General features: G+C 43.4%; 1 protein-coding gene across 1 annotated transcript; it reads right to left on the reverse strand.

Annotated features, from left to right (window-relative positions):
• Positions 1-807: 807 nt before the first annotated feature.
• aff3 (AF4/FMR2 family, member 3) lies at positions 808-17,782 on the reverse strand (the record flags this gene model as incomplete). The annotated part of the gene is made up of 19 exons (XM_079170337.1): positions 808-1,574; positions 1,702-1,907; positions 2,021-2,070; positions 2,196-2,289; positions 2,409-2,480; positions 2,611-2,747; positions 4,135-4,198; positions 4,326-4,429; positions 4,527-4,683; positions 4,813-4,940; positions 5,063-7,036; positions 8,934-9,108; positions 9,351-9,385; positions 10,045-10,096; positions 11,593-11,650; positions 11,762-11,795; positions 12,325-12,384; positions 15,823-15,867; positions 17,711-17,782. 19 exons carry the CDS (start codon positions 17,780-17,782, stop codon positions 1,453-1,455), a joined length of 3,639 nt encoding a protein of 1,212 aa, XP_079026463.1. The 3' UTR covers positions 808-1,452.
• Positions 17,783-22,709: the final 4,927 nt, after the last annotated feature.

A 22,709-nucleotide genomic window follows, 5' to 3' on the forward strand; every position in this document is an offset into this window, starting at 1 on the left:
TCAGTAAACGCTGGGAAAACAACAGTTTAACCAAATCAATGTCTTGGTTTTTCAAACTGATGGAAAATAATACTCAACTTGTCTTTGTGTGCAGATTTTTGGTGACGTGTGTTCACGTCATGGCGCTCTGAAGCATCACAGTTAAGCTCTCCTTGCTGAGCTGTAGTTATCACGTTTCACTGTGATTGGCACTGCTGGTTCAGAGCTACGAGACCAGTGATGTGACTGGGAGAGAGTATTTACGTACGGAGTATAACAATAGAGAAGAAAAGGGAGAAGAAAGATGCCACCCAAAATGATTAACAGCTGACTGTCTGGGCTAAAAGGCACAAGAAGCCTAATTGTGCTTTACAATAATACATGTTTACAAAAGGCAAACTAAATTATGCAATAGTGGCATTAAAAAGTGCCAGAGGCCAAATTTAAGCGATTATATCCAAAGTTTTTCACCCAGCGGGGGCATGCCCCCGGACTACCCTTGCTGTCTACTTTCTCCCACTTGCTGGATACTTCATATCCTAGTGGAAGGCCCTGATGACTGGACATGACCTACCTGTACTCTTTGGGAGATAGATAAAAACCTAAAACGGTGCACGTTATAGCTTGCAGTCCTAAAGAACACTCATCTTCAGACTAGTCACTGGTGACCAAACAAGCTGTGAATTTAAAATGCAAACTCCTGAACCAGACCCAAGACTATAAAGTTGTTGATCTCCTTACCTTCATTATTCACTAAATTACAAATTCCCACATTCAAAACAGGGACAAAAATAAACTTTTTCATAAAAGGAACCTTGAGTCAGCAACTAGACTCCCCAAGATTTTATTTCTTTCGTTTTTGTTCTTTTAAAAAAAAAGAAAACTGATAATCCATCAAATATTGCACAGTAAAAACATGTAAAAGTGAAAACATAAGTGATAAAAAAAAAATAAGAATTGTTAAAACCTTCATTAGAAAAGATGCAAACAAGTTTTCTACTTCGTAGAAAGGGGAATATGATTGACTGGTCTTTTTCTTTTTTGCATCTTCTCTTGTTTTGGCCCGAGAGAAACAGTCTGCTGGATAATGATTTATTCCAAAGTATGAAAAAAGGCTTCACATTATGCAATTGCACAAACAGCTGTGTTGTACGAGAGTCCTGTTTCTGTCACCGTGGGACATTTGGCAAATGGTTACAGACTTCGAATCCATAGCACACGCGACTCTTCAGCTTAATCCAACGATGAGGAAGAAGCTGCCGGTAGTTCACCGGTGACAAGTTAAAAGGCTGCTCCTTCAGAAGGCTTCGCACACAGTAAGCACCCCGACATCCCATGAGGATCGTCGGGCTCCATGGGATTTCAACCAACTCCAACCAGCTCAGAGGGTATCGGTGCCGTCCTGTCAGCTGCATAGAGATCCAGAGTTCTGTCTCTTCAAAGTGAGACCGGTTATAGTAAATCCTCTCCTTGTTAGTTAAGTTTGGCACTAATGCGTATCCACTGAAGAGCCTGTCGGGTGTACTGGACCGCATGAGCGATGCTACTGTGAAGAGTCAATGGCCCAGACAAAGTATTCAAGTAGTTGAAGAACTCTGTAATGAAAAAGACAAAAGACAGTGCTCTCAAAACCTCCCACTATCATGGGTGTTCAGAAACATCCATTTTACATATGCGGCTTATTTTCATGTAAATCTGTGTCGCTCAGAGCAGCTGCTATACCTTTATTCTCCTTTGCGAGGTTGTCTGCCACCTCCCAGTACTCGTAGCTGTACAGGACACTGTTGGTAATGTTCAGGTGATTTGCTGCCATCTGGTGGATTCGTTGGGGAATGCTTATGAGCGAGGGGAAGGCGGTGCCCCCGTGTGAACCCCGTCCCAGATGTTTGGCATCGGGCGAGAGTGAAGAAGGGGGCCCTCCTGTGCTCCTGGTGGTGAAAATACATGTACAACCGCGTGGTAATGATCGAGTATTTGGTGGCTGGAATGAAAAGCAAATGAATCAAACCGAGATCATGTAATATAGTCATTATCCACCTACTTCCCAGAGTCACTCCAACCGGGTGGTGTAGAAGGCACTTTGGGAGAACTCTGTAATGACACCACAAACCAGTCATCCAAACCCAGATGTTTACATTCCACCAAAAACGGTCCAGAAATCTCTCAGTGTAAATGCCTTTATGTACCTGGAACATCAGACCTGTTTATAGATATACCTTAAAGTAGTCCAGCAGAACTTTGGAATACTTAAACGCGTGGTCCTTCTTTAAACGAAACATTTGCCAGTAAAGGAGGGCAAGGCATCGGAAACTGTGGACAACACAAGCGCAAGTCAAAGAGGCTCAGACGGAGTCACAAATCATCGTCAGAATGCGCGTCCTTCACTGTGATGATGGATGTGGTGTAAACAGAGGAAAGGACATACGCACCACAGAACCGCCAGCTGTTTGTCTTCCTGTCTCGCCCCAGGGCCGGAGTGGCTCTTCAGCCTCATTGCGTACCTTAAGACACAGGACTGTTACCAGTGGAGCTGCAGGTCGTGTATGTGCACATATGCATGTGTGAGAGTGTATGTTTAGTTTCTCAAATGTAAATGACTTGCATCTGTTTTTGCATGAATGAGGAATTCACCTAATTAGCTCCACTGTCTCTGAGTACATGGTATAAGGAGACTTTGCCTCTAGTGGCCCTTCCTCCATTGCTTTCCCACATTCCATAAAGGAGAGGGCGGCGTCGACGTAATTCACAGCCTTCCCCAGCTTATCCACCTGGATATAAGACATCCAACATAAGTAAGAGTGGGAGAAAATATTAAAGGAATATCGTCACAGCCTTAAGTGTCTAAAACAAGCAGGAATTAGCTGAGAATGTCTTTAGCTCTTTGCAGGAGAAAAGATTGATCCAGGAGGTGTGTAGCACAACAACTCTATGTCGGGGAAACAGCTGACCTCGCTCCATCAAAAGGTGTCTGATAACAACTGTGAGGCTCCGTTCTTCACCTTCATTTGCCCGCTTCAGTCATGCCGGACGAACTAGTGTAACACAGTGGAAATATTAGACTTAATATTGGCCTCTCCCTGGGCAAATATTTCTAATTTTTAGCTGGGAGCCGATCTGTGAGGTCACAACATATCTTTAAAGATGCAACTCACTGTTGCTGTTTTCCCCCTTAGGTTTTTGTTTTGGTAACACTATGTGACCGAATCACTCAGTAACTTCCACAGTTTCTTAGATGTTTCTTTCTGTAATTTTAACAAAAACCCAGGTGATTCTTGGATGTACCAGTGGCTGGCTTGCTAGCCAGAGAGGTGATGTCTATAACACAACTTTGGAGCACCTTGAATGTTATATATTTTTAATCTTTAGTCGTTTCCCTCTGCTCCCAGTCTTTGTGCTAAACTCGGCTGAACACGTCCTGGATCAATCTGTTTATGACTTTCTTGGGCAGGGAATATGTTCTTATTCAGCCTCTCTCTCCCTGTAAATACACCACTATAGCTCAAGAATTCTAGGTGTTATCATTTATTCTATGTTACACAGCCATGCACACACATTACTGCCATTTACCATAAAAAAACCTACAATAACAGAGTTCTTGTCTCAAGAAGATGCAAAAAAAAAACATATACATGGTTGTATCTTTTGTTTGTTGGACTAATGCAGCATCTCGCTTGCTGGTCTACCTAAAAAGACTGTGGACCAAAATTCTCCATTTTAAAGCCGTAAATGGCCGTGTTAAATACCTCTCTGTCTTGCTTATTAAATATGACCCTATCAAAAATGACAAGTCATTTGACACAGGCCTCCTGATTGACCAAGGCATAGCATTTACATACACTGTATATAGATTATACATATAGTATCTTTGTGTTTCTCTGTGAGGTACTTTGTATCTTCCCTGAAAACAAATGGGCCGTGTACATAAAGTTGTTTGTGTGCTTGCATTCTGAACACATTGAAATTCAAATGTTGCCCAACTTCACATTTTACTCCAAGTCAGAAAGCAAATGTATTGCTTCAATTTGTCATTTAGGATCGCTAATAGCTTGAGCCAAAAGCAGCAGCTATTCTTCCTGGGGTCCACAATCATTGTACAACATCCCAGCCTTGCTTCACTGTCAGCAATTCATATTCAGACCGAGATCAATGACTCACCATTGCGTCTGCACGGTGCTTCATCCTTTTAGCTTCATGTAAGTAGTACTCAGCGTGGTGCGGACTGAGATGCACAGAAACACAGAAAAATAAGTGCAGTGCAGTCGCAATGTTTTTGTCACCGGTATATCACAACACACACAGGTGTCTGGTTAATCTGTATCAGACAAACATTAAACAGTGTGGCTCACGTGTCATTGTTTGGCACGGCCCCCCTGTGTCCTGCAGGGCCCCAGGACTCGGATGGTGGTTGGGGCTGTCTTGACACTTTCACACATTCCACCTCCGTCTTGGGCTGTGTGGCGGACAGGTGAAGAAAAAGAGGTGAAATAAACCGAAAGGCTGCGAGGAATGGTGTTGGGATGATCTCAACGAGTACTTCTCTGTCACACCTTTAGAGCAGAATCTCTATTCTTGTCCCTGTTCTTGTGGGCGTGATGCTGCTCTGAGGTCTTTGTTTTGGGGGGAGGCTTGGTGGACGGAGGGCTGTCGGACAGTGGAGACAGGGGAGACAACGGCCTCTTGCTGTCCAAGTACTCCTCCAACAACCTGCAAGTACACACACCCACATACGTACAACGTGCTTATTGTATTTGTGCAAACAGTGTGATTACACATGCGTTTGTGAGACAAAGTGGTGTGAGTGTGTGTGTGTGTGTTTGTGTGGTGTTATTTTACCCGTTGTGCACGGTCTCCGTCACAAAGTTGCGCTCAGCCGAGTGAGATAAAGACTCTGTGTGGCCTGAGAGGTCCTTTGCATGAGGGATGCTCCTCTTGCTTTCTCTGTGTGACACACCATTCTCCAACTGGTCACACACAAACACACATGCTTTGAAGAACAAGCCCGCATCGATGCTTACATATTATTAATGCGTGGAAGCGTGCACAGATCTACGCATCAAGGCAAATGTATGTACGTGTTGTCTACCTTGCGTTTCCTTTTGCTGTCTTTCGTCGCGGTCTCGGGGACATACAGGTGTTTCATAGCCTCTCTTTGCTTGTCCTTGGTAGATGAAGGGGTGGAAGAGGAGGAGGGTTTTTTAACAGCGGAACTAGTAGTGCTGTCCGGGACCCTTTTGAGAAGGCAGAGGTCTATCTGCACCACCAGATTTCTAAGCCCTCGCTGCGAAGGCGCTGTAGTTTGTTCACCTCGCCCGTATGGGACCAGGGTGTAGAGTTTTTGCTTCCCCTCACTTGGGTGACCCGAGGTGGGTCCTCCGGGGTGCACAACCTTCGGCCTGTTGGCGTCGGGCCTGCCCAGACTTTGCTGCCCTCTCTTGGGGAGTCTCTTGTAAGAGGTGGAGTCTGCTGGAACTTTGGTGATCGGAGCCTGATATTCAGATTCGGAGTCTGAATTTGGAGAGGAGGAGACGGAGGGTGAGGAGGATGGTCTGTGAGGAGTTGGGGAACGTGACGAAGGAGGTGATGGTTCTTGCTGCAACTCTCTCTCCTCACTTCTCCCTCCCTTTTTTGTCCTTCCCTGATGGTGGGAGTTGTCTTCAAGGCAGTGTCGCTCAGTGTTGGCAAGCGGTCTTTGTTTGACCTGGACTGTTTGCCATTCACGTCTAAGTTGCTGGTCCCTTCCTCTTCTGTTTTCCCCTCTTACTGTCTCCTCTCTCCTCCTCTGCCTCTCTACCACTCCCTCCTCCTCCTCCTCCTCGTCTTCTTCTGCCGAACTATGGATCCAGGGACGTCTCAGTAGCTGCTCCTCCGCCAGCCTCCTGTCTTCCTTTCTCTCCTGTGTCCCTTGTTGCTTTTTCCGATGTCTGTCCTCTTTTCTCTCGTGTTCTGTGCCCTCAGCTTGGGTCAGATGATCTCCTCTGAGGTCTACCTCCTGTTCCTTGGACTGGGGTTTCTTCCGTGTTATCGTATGATTAACATGCACAGGAGTTGGGGCGGCAGCCTCCGAAGACTTGGCCCTAGGTTTAAGGCTGGGGTTTGGTCTGGAGCTCAACCCAGTATTATGATTAGTTGCAGCTTTAGGGTTCGATTGGGATTGAGAACTATGACCAGAGTTGGTTTCACGACTAGTGGGAACTAAGTGCTTTGATATTTTGGGGCTATGTTGTGAGCTAGATTGAAACAAAGGCCTGGGTTTGTTGTTGGAGTTGTGGTTTGATCTGCTACTCTGGATTTGCTCAAAATGTGACGTGTGTTTGGGAGCCTCAGAGAGCTGTTTAGAACTAGGATGAAAGTTAGACTTGGGTCTAGATTTATGGCCGTGACTCTGTTTAGAGTTTAAAACAGCAGAAGTCTTAGTTTTGCTTTGGTCTTGGTCCTGTGTGGGTCGAGTCTTGGGCCTGTGCTGGTGAGTTGGCTGAAGATTAGTGCTGTTTGTCGGCCTGCTCTTGGTGTCGGTGTTAGGCAATGGGGTAATCCATGACCTACTTTTTGTCCTGTGGGGATTGGTCGCTAGGCTAGGTTGTGTTCTCTGAACCTCAGGGCCGTGTCGTACCCTGGAAGGAGTAGGTAGGCCTGGACTTGGGCTTCTTGGAGGGTCTCTCGATATAGGGCTAGGGCTACGGCTGGCTCTCGGGCTCCCACACGGACTGGGGCAAACACTTGGAACCGGACTGGGGATCAGGCTTTGCCCCGGGCTTGGGCTGGGACTTGGGCATGTGCTGGGGAATGGGCTGGGGCTAGGGCAGTAGCTGTAACCAGGGCTAGGTAGGTGGCTGGTGTGGCTGAAGTTGAACTGTGGGCTGGGAATAGGGCTTTGGCTCGGGCTGTATTCCTGATTGCTGTCCCAGAACCTGGCTGGAGATGGGGCTCTTTGGGTGTGGGGAGAGGGAGGACGTCCTGGAATGCTCTCGGAGGGCACTTGGTCACTGCTGGAAGATTTTCCCCGGGACTTCTTCAGCCATTTATCCAACTGCCACTGGGCCGCAGAAGGGTGATCACTCTTAAGAAAGCACAGAAGAAGAGAGGAACAAATATTAATCATAAACTAGATGAAGTTCAAATGAATCTTTGCTGATAGTGAGGCTTAATGCACTCCTTCTCGTAGACAGGTGCGGAGTTGAGTCTCAGTTCAAAACAATTCAAAAGCTCAGATTTTATAAACACAATTCTGACTACATGTGGTTCCTAGTATGAGTATGAGTCTATTTTCATATTTTAAAGACAAATATTTTAAAGTGACTTGATAAGAAGGACATTATATGTATGCAGGGAACATACAGTATGTATCATCATTTAAAAGGTGATCATTTGAAAGTTGAAACATCTCAATAAGAAGAGTAACTTAAGCTCAAATATAAATATAAACATAGTGAAGCAGCAGAAAAAGGAAATACTCAAGTAAAGTACAAGTATGTCAAAATTGTACTTACGTACAGGACATGAGTATATGCCCTGTGTTACATTCCACCACTGTACACATGTCTTTAGGTACAGTATATTAGTTCAGAGATAACAAGGTGCAAGCAGAGACCTTCAACCATGTGAGGAAAGGCAAACATATACCGCAATATTCTCACATTGCAAAAGAACCATTTATAATGTACATAACAAATCACTGACCCAGCTGCTGTTAAAACAATTCAAGCTCCAAAAAAACGCAACTCTGGATTATGACTCATGTCTGAAAAAGTGTGGGTTCACCAAAAATTCCAGCTGACATTTTACCCTCCTTTCAATAGCCTACTTTCTACATGGTCTCACAGTCCACATATGTACTTACAGTAGTTCAACCCCCATCCAATTATGGCAAATGAATCACCTAATGTTTGCTTAACAACTGGCGTGGCAACCAAAAATGAGACAACCACAAGAAAGCGCAGGAGTTTCTCCTGAAAAAACCCCCAAAAAAACAAAGAGAATACTCACGGCTGGAGAGCAAACTTCTTTCTCTCTCTCTCTCTCTCTCTTGCCCGTTTCTCTCTCGTCGCTGACCAGGAACTAAATTAAACCTCTACTCCTCAAGTCAAACAGTGACCCCCCTCCCCACATCCCTCGCCCTCTTTCCAGAGAAGACACTGCATCTCTTGTACCGTCTCGACTGCTCTCCCTCCTTCTTTTCGGGCCCTCCCTCTTTCTCTCACTACCTGGAACTCTGGATTCGCTGCTTCCATAACTCCAACCCCCATCTCTTCCTTGGGAGACATTTAAACAGTCCACGTAAATGAAAAACACATGGTGTGCACCCCCCTGCCCTCCTGCCGCCCCCACCCCCAAACACTCCACTCCCTCCCCTCTCTATAGAGGCCCAAATGTAGTGCATGTTTAGTAATGCAGACCACTATGTTGTACAGGGCCTTCCATTCATAAAAGAGGAGCAGGTTTCCCTTTCATTCCCCACGTAGCACACGTCTCAACCCCCACAATGCCCCACACCTCCAAAAGTCCATCATACCAACCCGGCGCTAAGTCACCCATTCAATACTTATCTAAGAAAACGATACGCAAGTAGTCCACATCCTATGTGTGCACTGTTGTTTTGAAAGCAAAGGTAACTCCAGTTGTACATGTCAACATGAGATCGAGTCTTGATGACTTCCACCTCCCGAGGGCTTTTCCTTTTTAAGACTGGGCCTGTTGACATGACACCCAGGCACTAATTCCCAAAGCTAGCTCTGCCCCTCACCCTCCTCCTCCTCCTCCACCTCCTATCCAACTCACAGTCATTCCTCATTCCTCTGTCCCTCTCCATACCTGCCGTCAACTGCCTCGAGGCCACCACTCCCTGTAGAGAATTCCCCCCGAGGGCACACAACCAGAGGAAGAGACACACAGGCGAGGCATGGGTCAGAGAAGATTGAGAGCGGAAGAAGGGGAGGCCGGATACTCAGCATTGGTACCTCCTTGCTGTTGCACGGCGGTGACGCGGGATCAGGGCGAGCGTCTGGGCTCTGGCTGGGGCTCCGGGAGTACAGACTGCTGCTGCACGACCCGACGGCGGAGTTTGAGCCCGAAGAGTCAGAGCTGGAATGTCTCACTCGCCTGCCATGTGTGTGCGCTCGCTGTGCTGACAGGCTGTCAGTCAACACACGCACAAACATCAGAGAGGAGTCAAGCGTATGTACACAGTGGAGCACGCGCGCGCACACACACACACACACACACACACACACACACACACACACACACACACACACACACACACACACACAGAGGCAGACGGATACAGTTGTTAATCACACTATTTAACTTAAGTTTACAGACAAACACCCAAAGCTCATATCCACAATATGCAAATTATATTTGGAATGAAGTACCTGTGCCCATCCCAGGAAGCTGACTCATGAGTTGCCTTCAGGGACAACACACAACAACAACAAACAGAAAGAGAAACGTATCATACAAAGCTGCAGCGTAGTGAACAGCTTGCTACACTCAATGTGTTACCACTGCTGTCTTCAAGTCTTATCATCCTTGGTAGCAAGTACAGAAACAGTTCTTAAGTAAGTGGCAGTTGGCCTAAACTGCGTACGGGCGTGTGTGCACACTATTAAACACTACTGGAAAAACAGCTTAGGTCAAACAGTTACTTAATTAGTTATAGTCATTATTTCTCTCTCATGCCAAATATTTGGCCCATCCCACATGGGATTAGAAGACACTGCTATCTTACAAAACATGCATCTTCCAGTAATGCATATACAAAAACAACAATCAGTTACATATTAAGTGCTTCTATATACAAAAAATATATTTAACAAAATAAACTACACTGAAAAAAGATGCCACAAGCCTGTCGTTTTTTTTTCCATCTAGCTTTCTCCCGTTGACTGATTGAAGTGGTTCATACATCAACAGCCAACTCAGTCTTTGTGTATGATCCACATTTATAAAATTCACTTTTTGTATCTTACTAAAAGAAGAATACTAATGTTATCATTATTAACCATTATCAACAAAGAAATGTTAATATAGAAATAGTATCTTCAAAGCACTTTGAGAGTCACCTACCCTTTGAGTGTCTTCATCGTCACTGCTCAGCTTCAGGTCATCAGCAAGCATGCTGTAAGCAAAGAGAAACACACTGACGCAATGTTGTACTTTTAATCGCCAGTGTTTTCAATAGAGACTCACCGATCCAACCGTTTCGCCCCCAGTGGCGATTCTGAGCCAACCTCAACTCAGCCAATACCGATTATCGAGCATTGCTCTCTTTTCCACACATTTAAAATCTACATAAATCCCTGCGTGGGACACATGGAGATCATTTTCATGTACAATAACACAATACCCGGGAATACTGTGAATTGTATAATGATATTGTGGAATAAGCTGTTTTTAATGTGGATTGGTCACATCATGGCCGATACCAGACAGACTTAATTAAAGGACAGTTCTGGTGCTGGTACAAATCCATCAGTATTTCTGTGACTGCTTCATTATTAATTTCAGTCAAATGTTTCAGTTTATTTGATCGTCAATTAAGTTGTAGAAAGGACACAAGCTCGTTAAGTTTGTTTCATTTCTGGGCTCAAGGGTTGCTCTTCAGTCTGGGATGTGGTGGATCAGCTGCTCGGCAGCTCAGTGAAGGAGAGTGTTTCTTCTTCTTTGAGCAGGGAGGGGCTGGGCACTGAGATAGGTACGGTGTAGTTCTGCAGTATATTTGGAGTGCTCATTGGTACGTAATGAGAGCCCATAGATGAATCGAGTGGCAGCAGCAACTCAGAAACCTTGTATTGATGGTATTTACATTATGCTTTTCATGATCTGGATGCCTGCTCTGTTTGGCTCACCCTGTGCTGACCTGGGTAGGTGGAAGGTTCCAGTTAGGTGAGGCTGAGAAAGGGAAATGCCATTTACTGGAGCAGGGGGAGAGAGGAGTTGGCAGCTTGCTGTGAGGCTGCAGCTTTCTTTTGTCAGGTGTTCTTTTTCTTCAGTTTTATTCAAATAGCCGGGTTTCATTTTTGCCCTTTGTTTCAATAACGTTTTGCTTAAGAGCCAGTGTGTAGCTTTCAGAGGGATCTATTGGCAGATAATAATATTAATAAAAAAGTATCTTTTCTTTACTGTATAATTACCTTAAAATAAGAATGTATGAGCCATTTATGTTTCTACAGTAGCCCTAAACAGACAAACACTGGCTCTGGATCGGGTCATTTGCATTTTCACGTCAGCCACCATAGTTTACACGCTTGGCACACGGGAGAAGTTTCAGTTGGCTTACAACTCTGAACATGTGTTTCACAGTAAAAAGAGGATGTAAAGAGAAAACAACCAGGAGCACATCGGTCTCAACTGAGAGCGTTCAGGAATGTTCACTGGCCTTTGACCTGACCTTTGTTATGTAGCCTGAAACGCCGTGTGGACTGGCTCTATATGTCCATTTCCCTTCACTGTCGTTAATGCTTTTCTCTGTAGCTGTACAAACGAGGATGTTCGTGATTTCTACCTGATTTTACAACAGCTGTTGAGAAGAAGACATAAATCATGTGTGTGATGTATTATATTGTCTGTGTTTGATGACCTTCGGTGGATCATGTTTCCTCATTACCCACTTACGATTTGTGAGGTGCCACGCGAGGGTGACGGGTCAGTCGCAGCTGAACATCCCCTCGACCTCACAGAGGAAGAGAGAGAAAACATATTTAAAACCAGGCAACAAACCATATATCAACCAATTGTAAAATATTGCACATATCAGACAAGCAAACGGTCAGTGAACACATACTTTGCCTTTGTTGTGCAGTCGGTAGTTTTGCTTCCTTGGAAAGAAGGAGAACAAAAGATTGTGAGCAGAATTCTCTGTTTACATGTCTAAAAGAGTACTCAGATTTAGCTTTGCCCTACAGTATAATATTATTCGACTCAAGACAGACAGTTTAAAAAAAAAAAGGATAAATATTGACGCACCAGGCGCCTACATTACAATGGAACTTGATTGACAGTTTGCTTCTGAGATGCAGGTGTGTTATTCTGGTAGCGGCTAATGTAGCATTGAGCTGCTAGCCCCAAGCAGAGATGAGGAGAGGTCTCCAGGGGTCTGGTAAGTTCACTTGTTTCTAACTTCACACCTCCAGATCTGGAGGCCAAACTGAGTCTGATAATTTGCCTCAAGTGACATCATTTGAGGCAATTCATCAGATTCCCCTGTGGAGCCACAAAAGGCTTCGTACAATTTTTCACATACGCAGTAGACCTGTAAACGGACTTTATTATGCAAAATCTGTGAAGTTCCCCTTTAATTAATCATCAAAGATAAAGAACAAACACATATGCAATACACACACATACTTTAGAGTTGTAGAGGATTCGTTGGGCCTGGTCACCCCCTAAGGCTTGCTGGGTCATGTCCTGTGCAACAGAGAGGGAGGGGGGGGGGGGAATTTGTGAGACGCCACTGTGATTAATGTTCTTCACATGCAGAAACTCCAGACATCCTAAAACTGTCACTCGAACTTTCTTAATTTTCTTTCATTTAGGAGCAACTTATCTCTTAACATTTAGATTTACACACATACAGTTTTACAGCTGAGCCTCTCGTTATCAGCACGGCTCCTCCCCACCAGAGGGAGTGTGACAAGATATAAATAAGGGTTATTCTCAGTGTGTAGTGTTTCTTGTAGACCAAGAGATGTGTGTTGGTGTGGGAGTGTGCACTTTGCAGCTGTGTGCAAGATTTCTGTGCTATCATTTAGTTTCTTTTTTATTGATCGCCAGCTGTATCTATTTTCAGGTATTTCAAGTATCTGCTTTATTTTTTTAATCTATTTTTTTGTTCTGGTTTCACTGCTCTTTTCTCTTTCGAATAGTAAATGTTTCTCTGTTCACTAAGTGAGCACATTAAAGATCCTGGCCCCATTTGTTTGTGAACCAATTTAAAAATCGGGCTAAAAATCGAATCTAAACTTTTTTTTAAAAGACATGATTTAGCATTCCTGAGTACCGTTAGTCTGTCGAGTTTCTTAGCTTATCAAAGGCAGCGATCTCAAAAGTGCGCAATCAGCGAGCCAGAACACAAGACAGCTCATCAAAACACTTGTTGCATGAAACGTGGCTCTGAGAAAATGAACGTATGAGACGTCAGGTGTCTCGTGTCTCGATTACAACAGGTAATCATCAGTACCCAGTGCAACAGGGAAAATCCCTGTACAGTTGGAGGATACAATAGCCAACTGAAGAACGCACAATAGAGGTGGAAAAATCTGAATCCATCAACCCTTGGGCAGCTGCAGGACACACTGATACAGCATCTGCACAGTCACCTTTCAGTCTCCAGGTCCTTTGTTGTTCACTGCTGCGACAAACATGTCGGCAGTTATAATGGACACAAAATGGTCCAATCTGGACTGAAAAGGGGGTTATGTACTACAGGGTACCGATAGTGCTGAAAAAACCAAGTGGTCTTATCACAGAAAATTATTCAAGGACACATTTGGTCAGTGATTATTCATTTTCCTCACTTATAAAAGAAAAATACGGGTCTGCTGGTTACAATCTCTTGAATGTGATGATTTTGTTTATTTTCTTAATATCATATCAAAGTAAATTGAATACATTTAGGGAAAATATTAAATTCTAAGACATCAGTTCATGCTCAGTTAACTTGTGATATTTGCTTTCTTTATTATTATATATATATATATTTGTATTTGATTATTTTTGACATTTCACAGACTAAAAGATGAATGAATCATCAATACAATAAACAATGCATTCATTTACTATGAAAATGATGCCTGGTCTACCCACCCTGCAAAAGTGGATGGTACCTCACCTATAGCTGGTAGCACAACTACATTCTTATGGCCATAACCTTCTAATCATGAGTATGTAGCTCTCTTCTCTTCACACCCTTTAACAAATCCACAACATTCCCGCACCTGATTAGATATTCTCCAAAAGCCATGTCTGCCATGTCTCAATCAGTGTCACTGTCTGTTATGAATGTCTGTTATGTGTTTTCGAATGCATATTCATTTGACATAAAAATAAGAAGTAAAAAAGAAAGAGAATGAAATTACTCAGAATCTTATATTTCAAATACATGTGGCGAATGCTCACAGTTCAGCGACAAGCATGTGCCACCGCTCCCCCTGAGGGAAGACTTGAGTGATGATTACATATGATTATACACCTGGCCTATTATGAAAATTGATCCCGTTTCTTATTTGTTCCCTCTGCACGGTACTCAAGAGGAAGCCAGCCACATGGAGAGAGCTCTGCATCCACAGTGCACCGTCTTTGCTCTTGCTCTGATTATAATCTCTGTTGATTAGATTGCCCGCAGTCACACTCAGACGAACCAGACTTCATGGATGCTGACAAAATGGCCTGATTTTGTAAAATGTTAGCACGACCTTTGTCCTCAGCGGTGCCATGATGTGGGAGCATGGGGGTTCAGTGTGTAATGTATATGTAATGTGTGTGACGATCCCTGGGTGAGGGCGGAAACAGTGAGCAAGATCTTGAAAAGGTCACGTTTTATCAGCTCGGATGTCCTGGGATTTGTGTGTCTGTGGTCTGAGTGTGGCTGTGAGCTGTGGAGGTCTAAAGGAATAGTTTTGGAGAGTACAGTACACTACCACTCTCGTGTCTGCATGCTGAATATGAAGCTACAGTTAGCCAATGGCCACTTAGCACAGATTAGCTAAACAAAAGCCAAGAAAAAGCCTGGCACATGACCCCCGCGGCCATTTTTACACTTCAGTGTTTGTACGCATTTTCAAAACACTGAATATAACATGTTAATTCGTGAGTTTAGTGGTATTTTAGGCTAGTTGGCATGATTGTGTTACCTTTAGAGAGAGCTAAGCTAGCTGTTCCCCCTGTTTCAAGTTTTTATGCTAGTTTTTTTATGCTAAGCTAACCAGCGGCTGGCTGTAGCTCACCAAACTCTCGGCAAGAAAGCAAATAATTTCTTTACATCGAGTCTACTAGAAGGAATGTTCCCAGTTTCATTCTATCAAATCCAAAGAAGCTTATTAGATGACACATCTTTTATGAACCTGGCAGGTGAGTCTGCTCTCCTTCCTCCTCCTCCTCACTCCTGTCATCCTCCACAGTAAGCCCTGGAGGGAAAGTGTTTCCTCTCTCTGCTCATCCTTTCACTTGGTTATCTCTCCTGCAGTCACCAAGGACACAGCGCCAGCCCTCATCCCCTTTCCTCCTTCAACAACAACAAGGTCTCCCAGGTGGAGCATTATGTGCGTTGCTATCTTCCTTCTCCAACGCATGTTCCGTATCTCTAATCTCCTCCTCCGCTCCCCCTATCTGTCCCACACTGGCGACAGGAAACATACGACACATCCTCTGCCTTGTAAAACCTCCAACATAACAGAAGAAATAGGTAGGAACCTCAAGGCCACCTCGATACCTCAAAACCTTGAATAATTTATTCATAGATCAACAAAAATAGTACCTGCAACTGTTCTTAGATAATACAATTATTTGTTTATGTCATTTTTTCTCACGTTCCTGCTCTCCAATGTGAGGATTTACTGCATTTCTCTGTTTTATAGCATCGTAAACAAGATACATTTACTGATTCTAGCATCTCACTTTTACGATTTGCAACTTTTTTGCACTATTTTCTGACATTTTCTTCCAATATCAGTTTTAAATGGATCAAAATTGGAGTAAGATTTAATCACATGCAAAGTCCAGAAAATATCACCCACAATATGACTCGAAACACACCGAATGATTGCACATATAAACGGACACACAGTCGATTACTGATGCTGTTACGACTATTACTTTTAACAATTAATAAAAAAAGTAATTATTTACCTCCAGAATATCTTTGGCACAGCTGTTGTGTTGGCTTCTTGTTACCTGGGAAAACAGAAGAAAGGAGGTGATGGGTCAACGAGGAGAAAATGTCACAGGAAGTTCAGACTGAGTTCAGAGTTTTGCAACACTTCAGAACAACAGACACAAGTCCAGTATCAACTACACAAGCACATGGAGAAAAGCACACATACCGTATTGTAGCATCTGAATTACAGTAGTGTGCAGAGTGTCTCATCTAAAATCCACACGTACGCAAGTTCAACAGCAAATACAGCTCTGCACATGTACATAGACACACAGCTCTTAGACTCATTCATTTCTTTCACACGTCGTTGCTCGAAATGTGAACTTTTCAGTCTCTCTCACAAAGATAACACACACACACACACACACACACACACACACACTAAAACCTTCCGCACTCTGCTTCCCGCCTTTTTGCTGTAAGATTCACAACTTGGTGTTAAACTTTACTGTAAACCTCACACACACACACACACACACACAGTAATTGTGAGAGTTGAGACGAGGCTGTTGATGACTCATATCTTAGAAATCACAGCTGCAGATGATCAGACGGATGCTGATTCTGTCGCAAGCAACTTTCTGTTTCCCTGCGTGTTAGGCAACCCCGCTCTCCCTCCCCCACGTTTCTCCCCTTTGTACAATTCAGCCCAGAATTCAGATTCACCTTGTTGGCACGACAGCAGGGAACCATGCTGCTCAAGCTTTAAGATAAAGGACAAATACTCTACATTACTGTGTGCAACTGTGTAGGTGCTTGACATTTTATTTGCGTTTTTTTTATTATGACTGGGAGTTTTGTGTGGAAACAGATCTTTAATTTGTACCAAAAAACATTGTTTCCTCTAGTTCCTCATTCATAATCCCACTCATTGTATTTGTTTTGTTTTTTGACTTTTTCATCGTTCCGAGTTCATGTATTTATTTCTATGTGGACCTCATCTGCTGAACACTTTTTTCTTGGTTATGGAGATCTATTATCTTGAGCACTTCCTTAACACATTATATCCCATTTAATTTGGGTGATTTGCTTCTTTCTCTCATGCCCCACCCTTTGCCATCTGTGCAGCATAAGTATGCACAGCAGAAAAAAATGTGTGTGTAGTGCAGCATGCATATGTGAGTGTACGAAACTGTCTTTTCTTGCATGCATGACTCACTAAGGTCAATGTCTCAGTTTGTGGACTCTTAAGGCTGCGGATGGAAAACAGTGTGTGTGAAAACTGTCTACAGCCACAAGGCAGTTATGGGGCCGCGAGCACTAAATTAAAAACATAAACACAGACAGTATTTTACCTCCCTGTGGCGTTGCACAAGCAACAGCCAGGCCTGCTTCCTCAGTTTACACGTCCATTAGTTTGGATATTATCAAGTGCAATATGTTTCACGTGTCCATATACCCACTAGCACCACAGGCTATACAGCTCTGGTGCAATACCCTGATGAGTGAACTCCCCCAGGGCCAAACAAACCACAAGCCATCATAACAAGCATCAGGCAAGCCAACTACAGTAGCACCTGTTACATTCTCAAAGTATCAGCAATTACTGAAGTTATTTACAGCTATTTACAGCTTCTATTCATGACTTCCATCTGTGTCGAGTGCCCTTAAGTGAAATCTGAAACACTTTTAATCTGTAAAATGATTTTTTTATGAAGATAGGAGCACAAAATGCACCAACTCTGCAGGAATTATCCTCTTATTTTATTTTCAATAGTCGGTATTCTTTACAAATAACCTGCAGGTACTCTATGTACAATTTGGTGACTTTAAACAATCCTGTGCAAGAACAATATTCAAGGACTCCCTCGAGCAGTTTAATAAGTAGGCTATAATCCACACTCCGCGCTCCCTTCTCACCTGAGAATACGCGCATCTGAGTAGAAAACAGACAACGGAAAGTTTCCCTTTTCCAGCGAGGACAGTAGGCATGGTTCCTGGATGTTCAGCGCTCTCCTCCGGTGTCCATGCCAGTGAGGACTCGCGGGTTAAAAGAGCTGCGGACGCGGTGCCCCCTCCGTGACGCTCGCTCGCACACCGGCTCCTCACTGCCGGAGTGTCCGCGCGCGCGTGTGTGTGTGTGTCACCGGGGGAGACGGAGCGCGATGTGGGCGGGCCGGTGACGTCAGAGATGACACACACAGCCAGCTCACGCAGGGACATCACGACTCGCAGCTCAGAGCGGCACGGTGGATGTGATTAGGATGTGAGAGCTGCTAAATACACACCGGTGACGGTCACGGGACACTCGATGATTTAACGTCAGGACGTTTTTACCGTGGTGACGCTATGAATTATGGGGCCCTTAAATCAGCATTTGGCACATTATTTTGTGCCACTTGAGGGTGTAGCAACAAACTGTAAACACTACATTTGTCAAGTTGATATGGCTAACGCTAAGGTGTTAGCAAAGAGTTGCCTGCACATCTAAGAGACACTGAGCAACATTAACATGCATTAAGACTTTCAGTGTTCACTTTCTTCTTAGCTTTGGTTTCATCAACTCCTAAAAGCTTTTTAGCTTTTTAGCTGCTAGCTTAATTGCTCCACTATGTTAACCACTTAGCATAGTCGCTAACTGTGTTTGTCTGTCGTTAGCTGTTGGCACTTTTTGCTGAAATGAAAGGAGCAAGGCATTGCAAAATCATTTAACACATTATTTGTGGGGATAGTCTTAAACGCACTATGTGATTAATTAGCCTGAAAGTCAGCCACACTTTACACAGGAAGTTAAATATCACATTTACCATTGAAATCAATTATTTTTATGTAAACACTACTGTCACGTTAAACCAATGTTTCCAAATTCATTATTGATTTTTTTACATTATTTTCAGTTGTCATACACCAAGTAGGCATAAAATAGAAAGTGGGCAACCATACTTTATGGTATTGTATCCATATTGTTGAACGTGAGCGTGCCCCACTGGCTGCTCACGGCCGCGCTCTGCACTGCTGTCACACGGCGTTACAGCTAATAAGGCTGACAGCAACGCGTAAGATTAGCACCGACCCTTCGGTTCCCTTTCAGATAAACACATTTAGCTCTGTCAGCATTTTTTTTTTATAATGCCGACATGTTGAGAGCCATTGAGAGGCAATCGAAATGATCCTGCACCTTTAATGGTAGACTTGAGCTCAGTCAAACACCTTGTATGCCTTGTTACAAATATCTTGCAGGTTCATGAATGAACTTTCGTTTACAAGTAGATGAAGTCCAGCCCAGCTTGATGTTATTTCACACTAACCCAACCTGATGGTGCATAGTTCATAGAGTTTTGTCGTACAATTCCCAATAAGGTCCAGGAACAGTTTTTCTAAATCCCCATTTAGAATTTGTTTTCCAGAACAAACAGAGTAAGTGGACCTTGGGTTGATTTTGTTTATTCAACTGTTGTTTTCAAGGTCATGAATGAACTTTTAAGTCGTCATGCTGAGAGATCAACAAACAGCCCAAGGCAACTGAGTAAACTCAACCTGCTCAGGAGCATGATAATGCTGTCAGTGAATCAAAGTTTCCCCAAAAAATGTATTCATATTACTTACTTAACCTGTATGTTCTTGGTTGACTGTTTTGTTTGTAGGTTTCACTGCTTGTATTGCATCCCTCTCTTCTTAAGTAAAGGGATGAAGGTGTGTGATTTTATATGTAAGGCCATAAATACTCAAACTGTAAACTTGTAGAACAGTTCATTGACTGAGAGCATATTGTGGGCCAATGACGAAATCCTATCATATCCCCTTCCTGCATCTTGGCCTTGTATGCTTGTCTAGTCCATCCATTATTCTGCGTAATACATTTTGGCCTGTGAAGTTTGGTGTTGCATGGATTTTGCCTTGTCAAGATAAAATATGAGCCTTCTCCCAGACTTAGATGGCTCCGGGGGGAGAGGAGGCTGAGAGAAGACGGATAAGAAGTGCGTCATGTATTAAAGCATTGACTGCATTGATTTGAGGGAACATAGGGGACATTGCGTACCTTACATTGCGTACCTTACAACCGCATATTCTCTAAAACAGAAACATGTTCTTTAGAGAAACAGAGGGGAGGGATGGGTATTTGTAATTTGATCAGATCTAGAATTTGGTCTGCACCCACACCCCTGAAACCACAGTGTCCCCTGTTTGTTTATGGCACCTGTCAAAGACCGAACACACAGGGGCAGTCCCGGTTGAGGAAGTCCAGATGTAGAAACTCACTTAATCTGCAGAGTATTGTAGAGCTAAACACCAGTTAAGGAGACAAAATGAAGCCTTTGCGTTTGTGTTTATGACACTTTTTCATGGGTTTGACATCCATCCATCAAAAGACTTCAGAGGAATGTGCTGTATACGCTCACACATGGCAATAAATGAGAGAGTTTGTGACCCCCTTATCTTCTGTTTCTTGCTAATTTAACCTAACTTCCCTGCATTCATTCATTCATTATTGTTAGTTCAGTCGATCAATGTGTGCTCGTGTGGGCGCACAGATGTTTGTTTCCGTGTTTTTAAGGGAAGTTTCATTTACTCTGTTTCTTGTGCATTGACTCGAGGAAGTGTTTAGCCCTGCACTCACAAGAAAGATAAAAACTCAACATATTACGGGTCAGTCTTTCTCATTGATTAAGTTAATTACTTCGTTTTGTAGTTAATTAGTCACACATGACACACAGGCAATACAAGGCAATACATGTAAATGATTATTATGTAACACAGCATCAACAAACATGATTTAAAAAAATATAAGTGAACACAAGTTTGGGGCATTACCTCCTTATAAGCATGAAATTGTGAATAAAGAAAACAGTAAATGTGGTTTTGGGAACATACTCTGAGAACAGACTCAAAGGTTATTGTCGTCGGCTGTCTCAGTACAATTTGAATATTTCTGTCGTCATGCACCAATGACGATGTGAGAGGGAACACTTCTTAACGTCTTCATAACATCTGCGCACACTGACAGAGTCCTTCCTTTTTTTTCAATGCAGGGCTGTGCTGTGAGAGGCGTAAGTGCCAGTGTGGAAGCTCTGTGGCAGAACATTGAGAGCTTTATTGTTTGATCAATAAGTCGATCAACAATGGCAACAATCTAGATAGACTCTAAATCTATTTAGCTCATTCTTTAAGCAGAAAAAGGCCAAACATTTGCTGGTTTCAGCTACTCAAATGTGAAGATTTTATGCTTTTCTTTGTTGTACATGATCGTAAGAGAGGTTTGTCCTCCCCATTTACTTACATTATCTGAGTATAATACAATGCTGTTCAACGCCTTGAGGGCAGAACAGTTTTATTGGATTGCATTAAATAGCAATAGTGTACTTAATAAAGCGTATGCGGCCGTCTGTCTGCACCTTCTTTTGAACTGGATCGACTCACAGCATGTCGTCCTGATATCACAGCAACAATTCTGTCTGTGAATCTTTCTGTTTTCTTATGCTTGCTCACAACACGAGGAAGCAAAGAGAAGCGAGAAGCGACAGCGTCTTTTCCTCCCGTGGAACAGAAATGGAGGGGATGAACTGGGAATGGAGGGATGAGAAATGCCCGAGGCTCCACAGCCACAGTAGCACCCTTGGTTACAGACCCATGACGACAGGACCTCAAAGGCACAACGGCATCCCTTGACGCTGCCTGTTTAGATCACGGCTGGCCTCAAGAGTCAGCCTTCTTGACAACAAACTCACTCTCCCCCTCTTTCTGCCTCTCTCTCTCTATCTCTCTCTCTCTCTCTCTCTCACACACCGCCTAAACGAGGAAGATGGAGATCGGGCTTGAGCGACATTTTCTGTCCCTGCAGCTTGCTTTGGTTACATTCCAGATTCCTGCAGGTGAAGAGGGAAAGGCAATCTGGTACCACTTTTTTAATTAGCCGCCCTTTTTTAAAGGCTTAAATAAACAGTTATTTATGGATTTTCAATGGTTATTAAAACATTTACTTGTGCTTTATAGACAAATGTAGTTATAGTCCTTTAATAAGAACAACTTTCGGGTTGCCATGTTGTGACGACCATTAATAAATACTTAGTCGTTTTTCACTCTCTTAGAAGCCAAATTGTCTACTGTTATAATTGTTAATAAAGTGCAGATGTTCTGCGGCCTTGTGTCAGAATACAAGCGGCCCTCTATTAAAGAGGGTCTTCCTGATGAATTTAAGAGCTAAAAAGACATAACGAGTCCTGCTAGAGGAGAATAAACACTGGCCACAACCTGACAACCCAAAATGTGTTCTAGTTAATTGCTTGTAAGTGATTTATAAAGATAACAAAATGCCATCATAAAAACGTTAATAAAGAGCGCAGTATTAGAAAGGGGTAGCAACAGTTGCCCCGTCAAATAATTGTCAGAGCCTAAATGTAAACTACACACAAATAAACACTTCATACATTTTTTACTTGTATGACTTAAGATCTTTTTTTGTTAATTAACAAGCAGCTTGAATTAATGGCTCCTTACAAACTTCCTGCACACCTACTTCAGGCACCTTGCTCGGACCACACCCATCCTCGTGCTCGGTTTTCATTTTGATCTCAAACACACATCTGTGAAGTTGAGTGACTGCATCCCGCACGGTTGTAGATTGATCGGTTTGTCTAAAGGTGGAGGCCACCAAGAGCTGCCCTCTGACCCTGGCAGCGTCCATGCAACCCTGGATGAGTAGATGATCCGATGGGTGTGCAGTGAGCAGAGAGCCCCACCCTGTGGCCAAAGTGAGAAGTTGTATTCTTCTACACTGCCAGTTCCTGCATTACTGTATGTAACACTATTTTTTTCCTTTTGCATCAGTACAAACACAATGAGAGGGCTGGATTATGTATTCTTGTTTAATAGCACCCCCTCAACATGCACTTATAGGCACACAGGCTATGTGGATGATATG

The sequence above is a fragment of the Pholis gunnellus genome (genome assembly GCF_910591455.1).
Source record: "Pholis gunnellus genome assembly, chromosome: 12".
Classification (NCBI taxonomy): domain Eukaryota; kingdom Metazoa; phylum Chordata; class Actinopteri; order Perciformes; family Pholidae; genus Pholis; species Pholis gunnellus.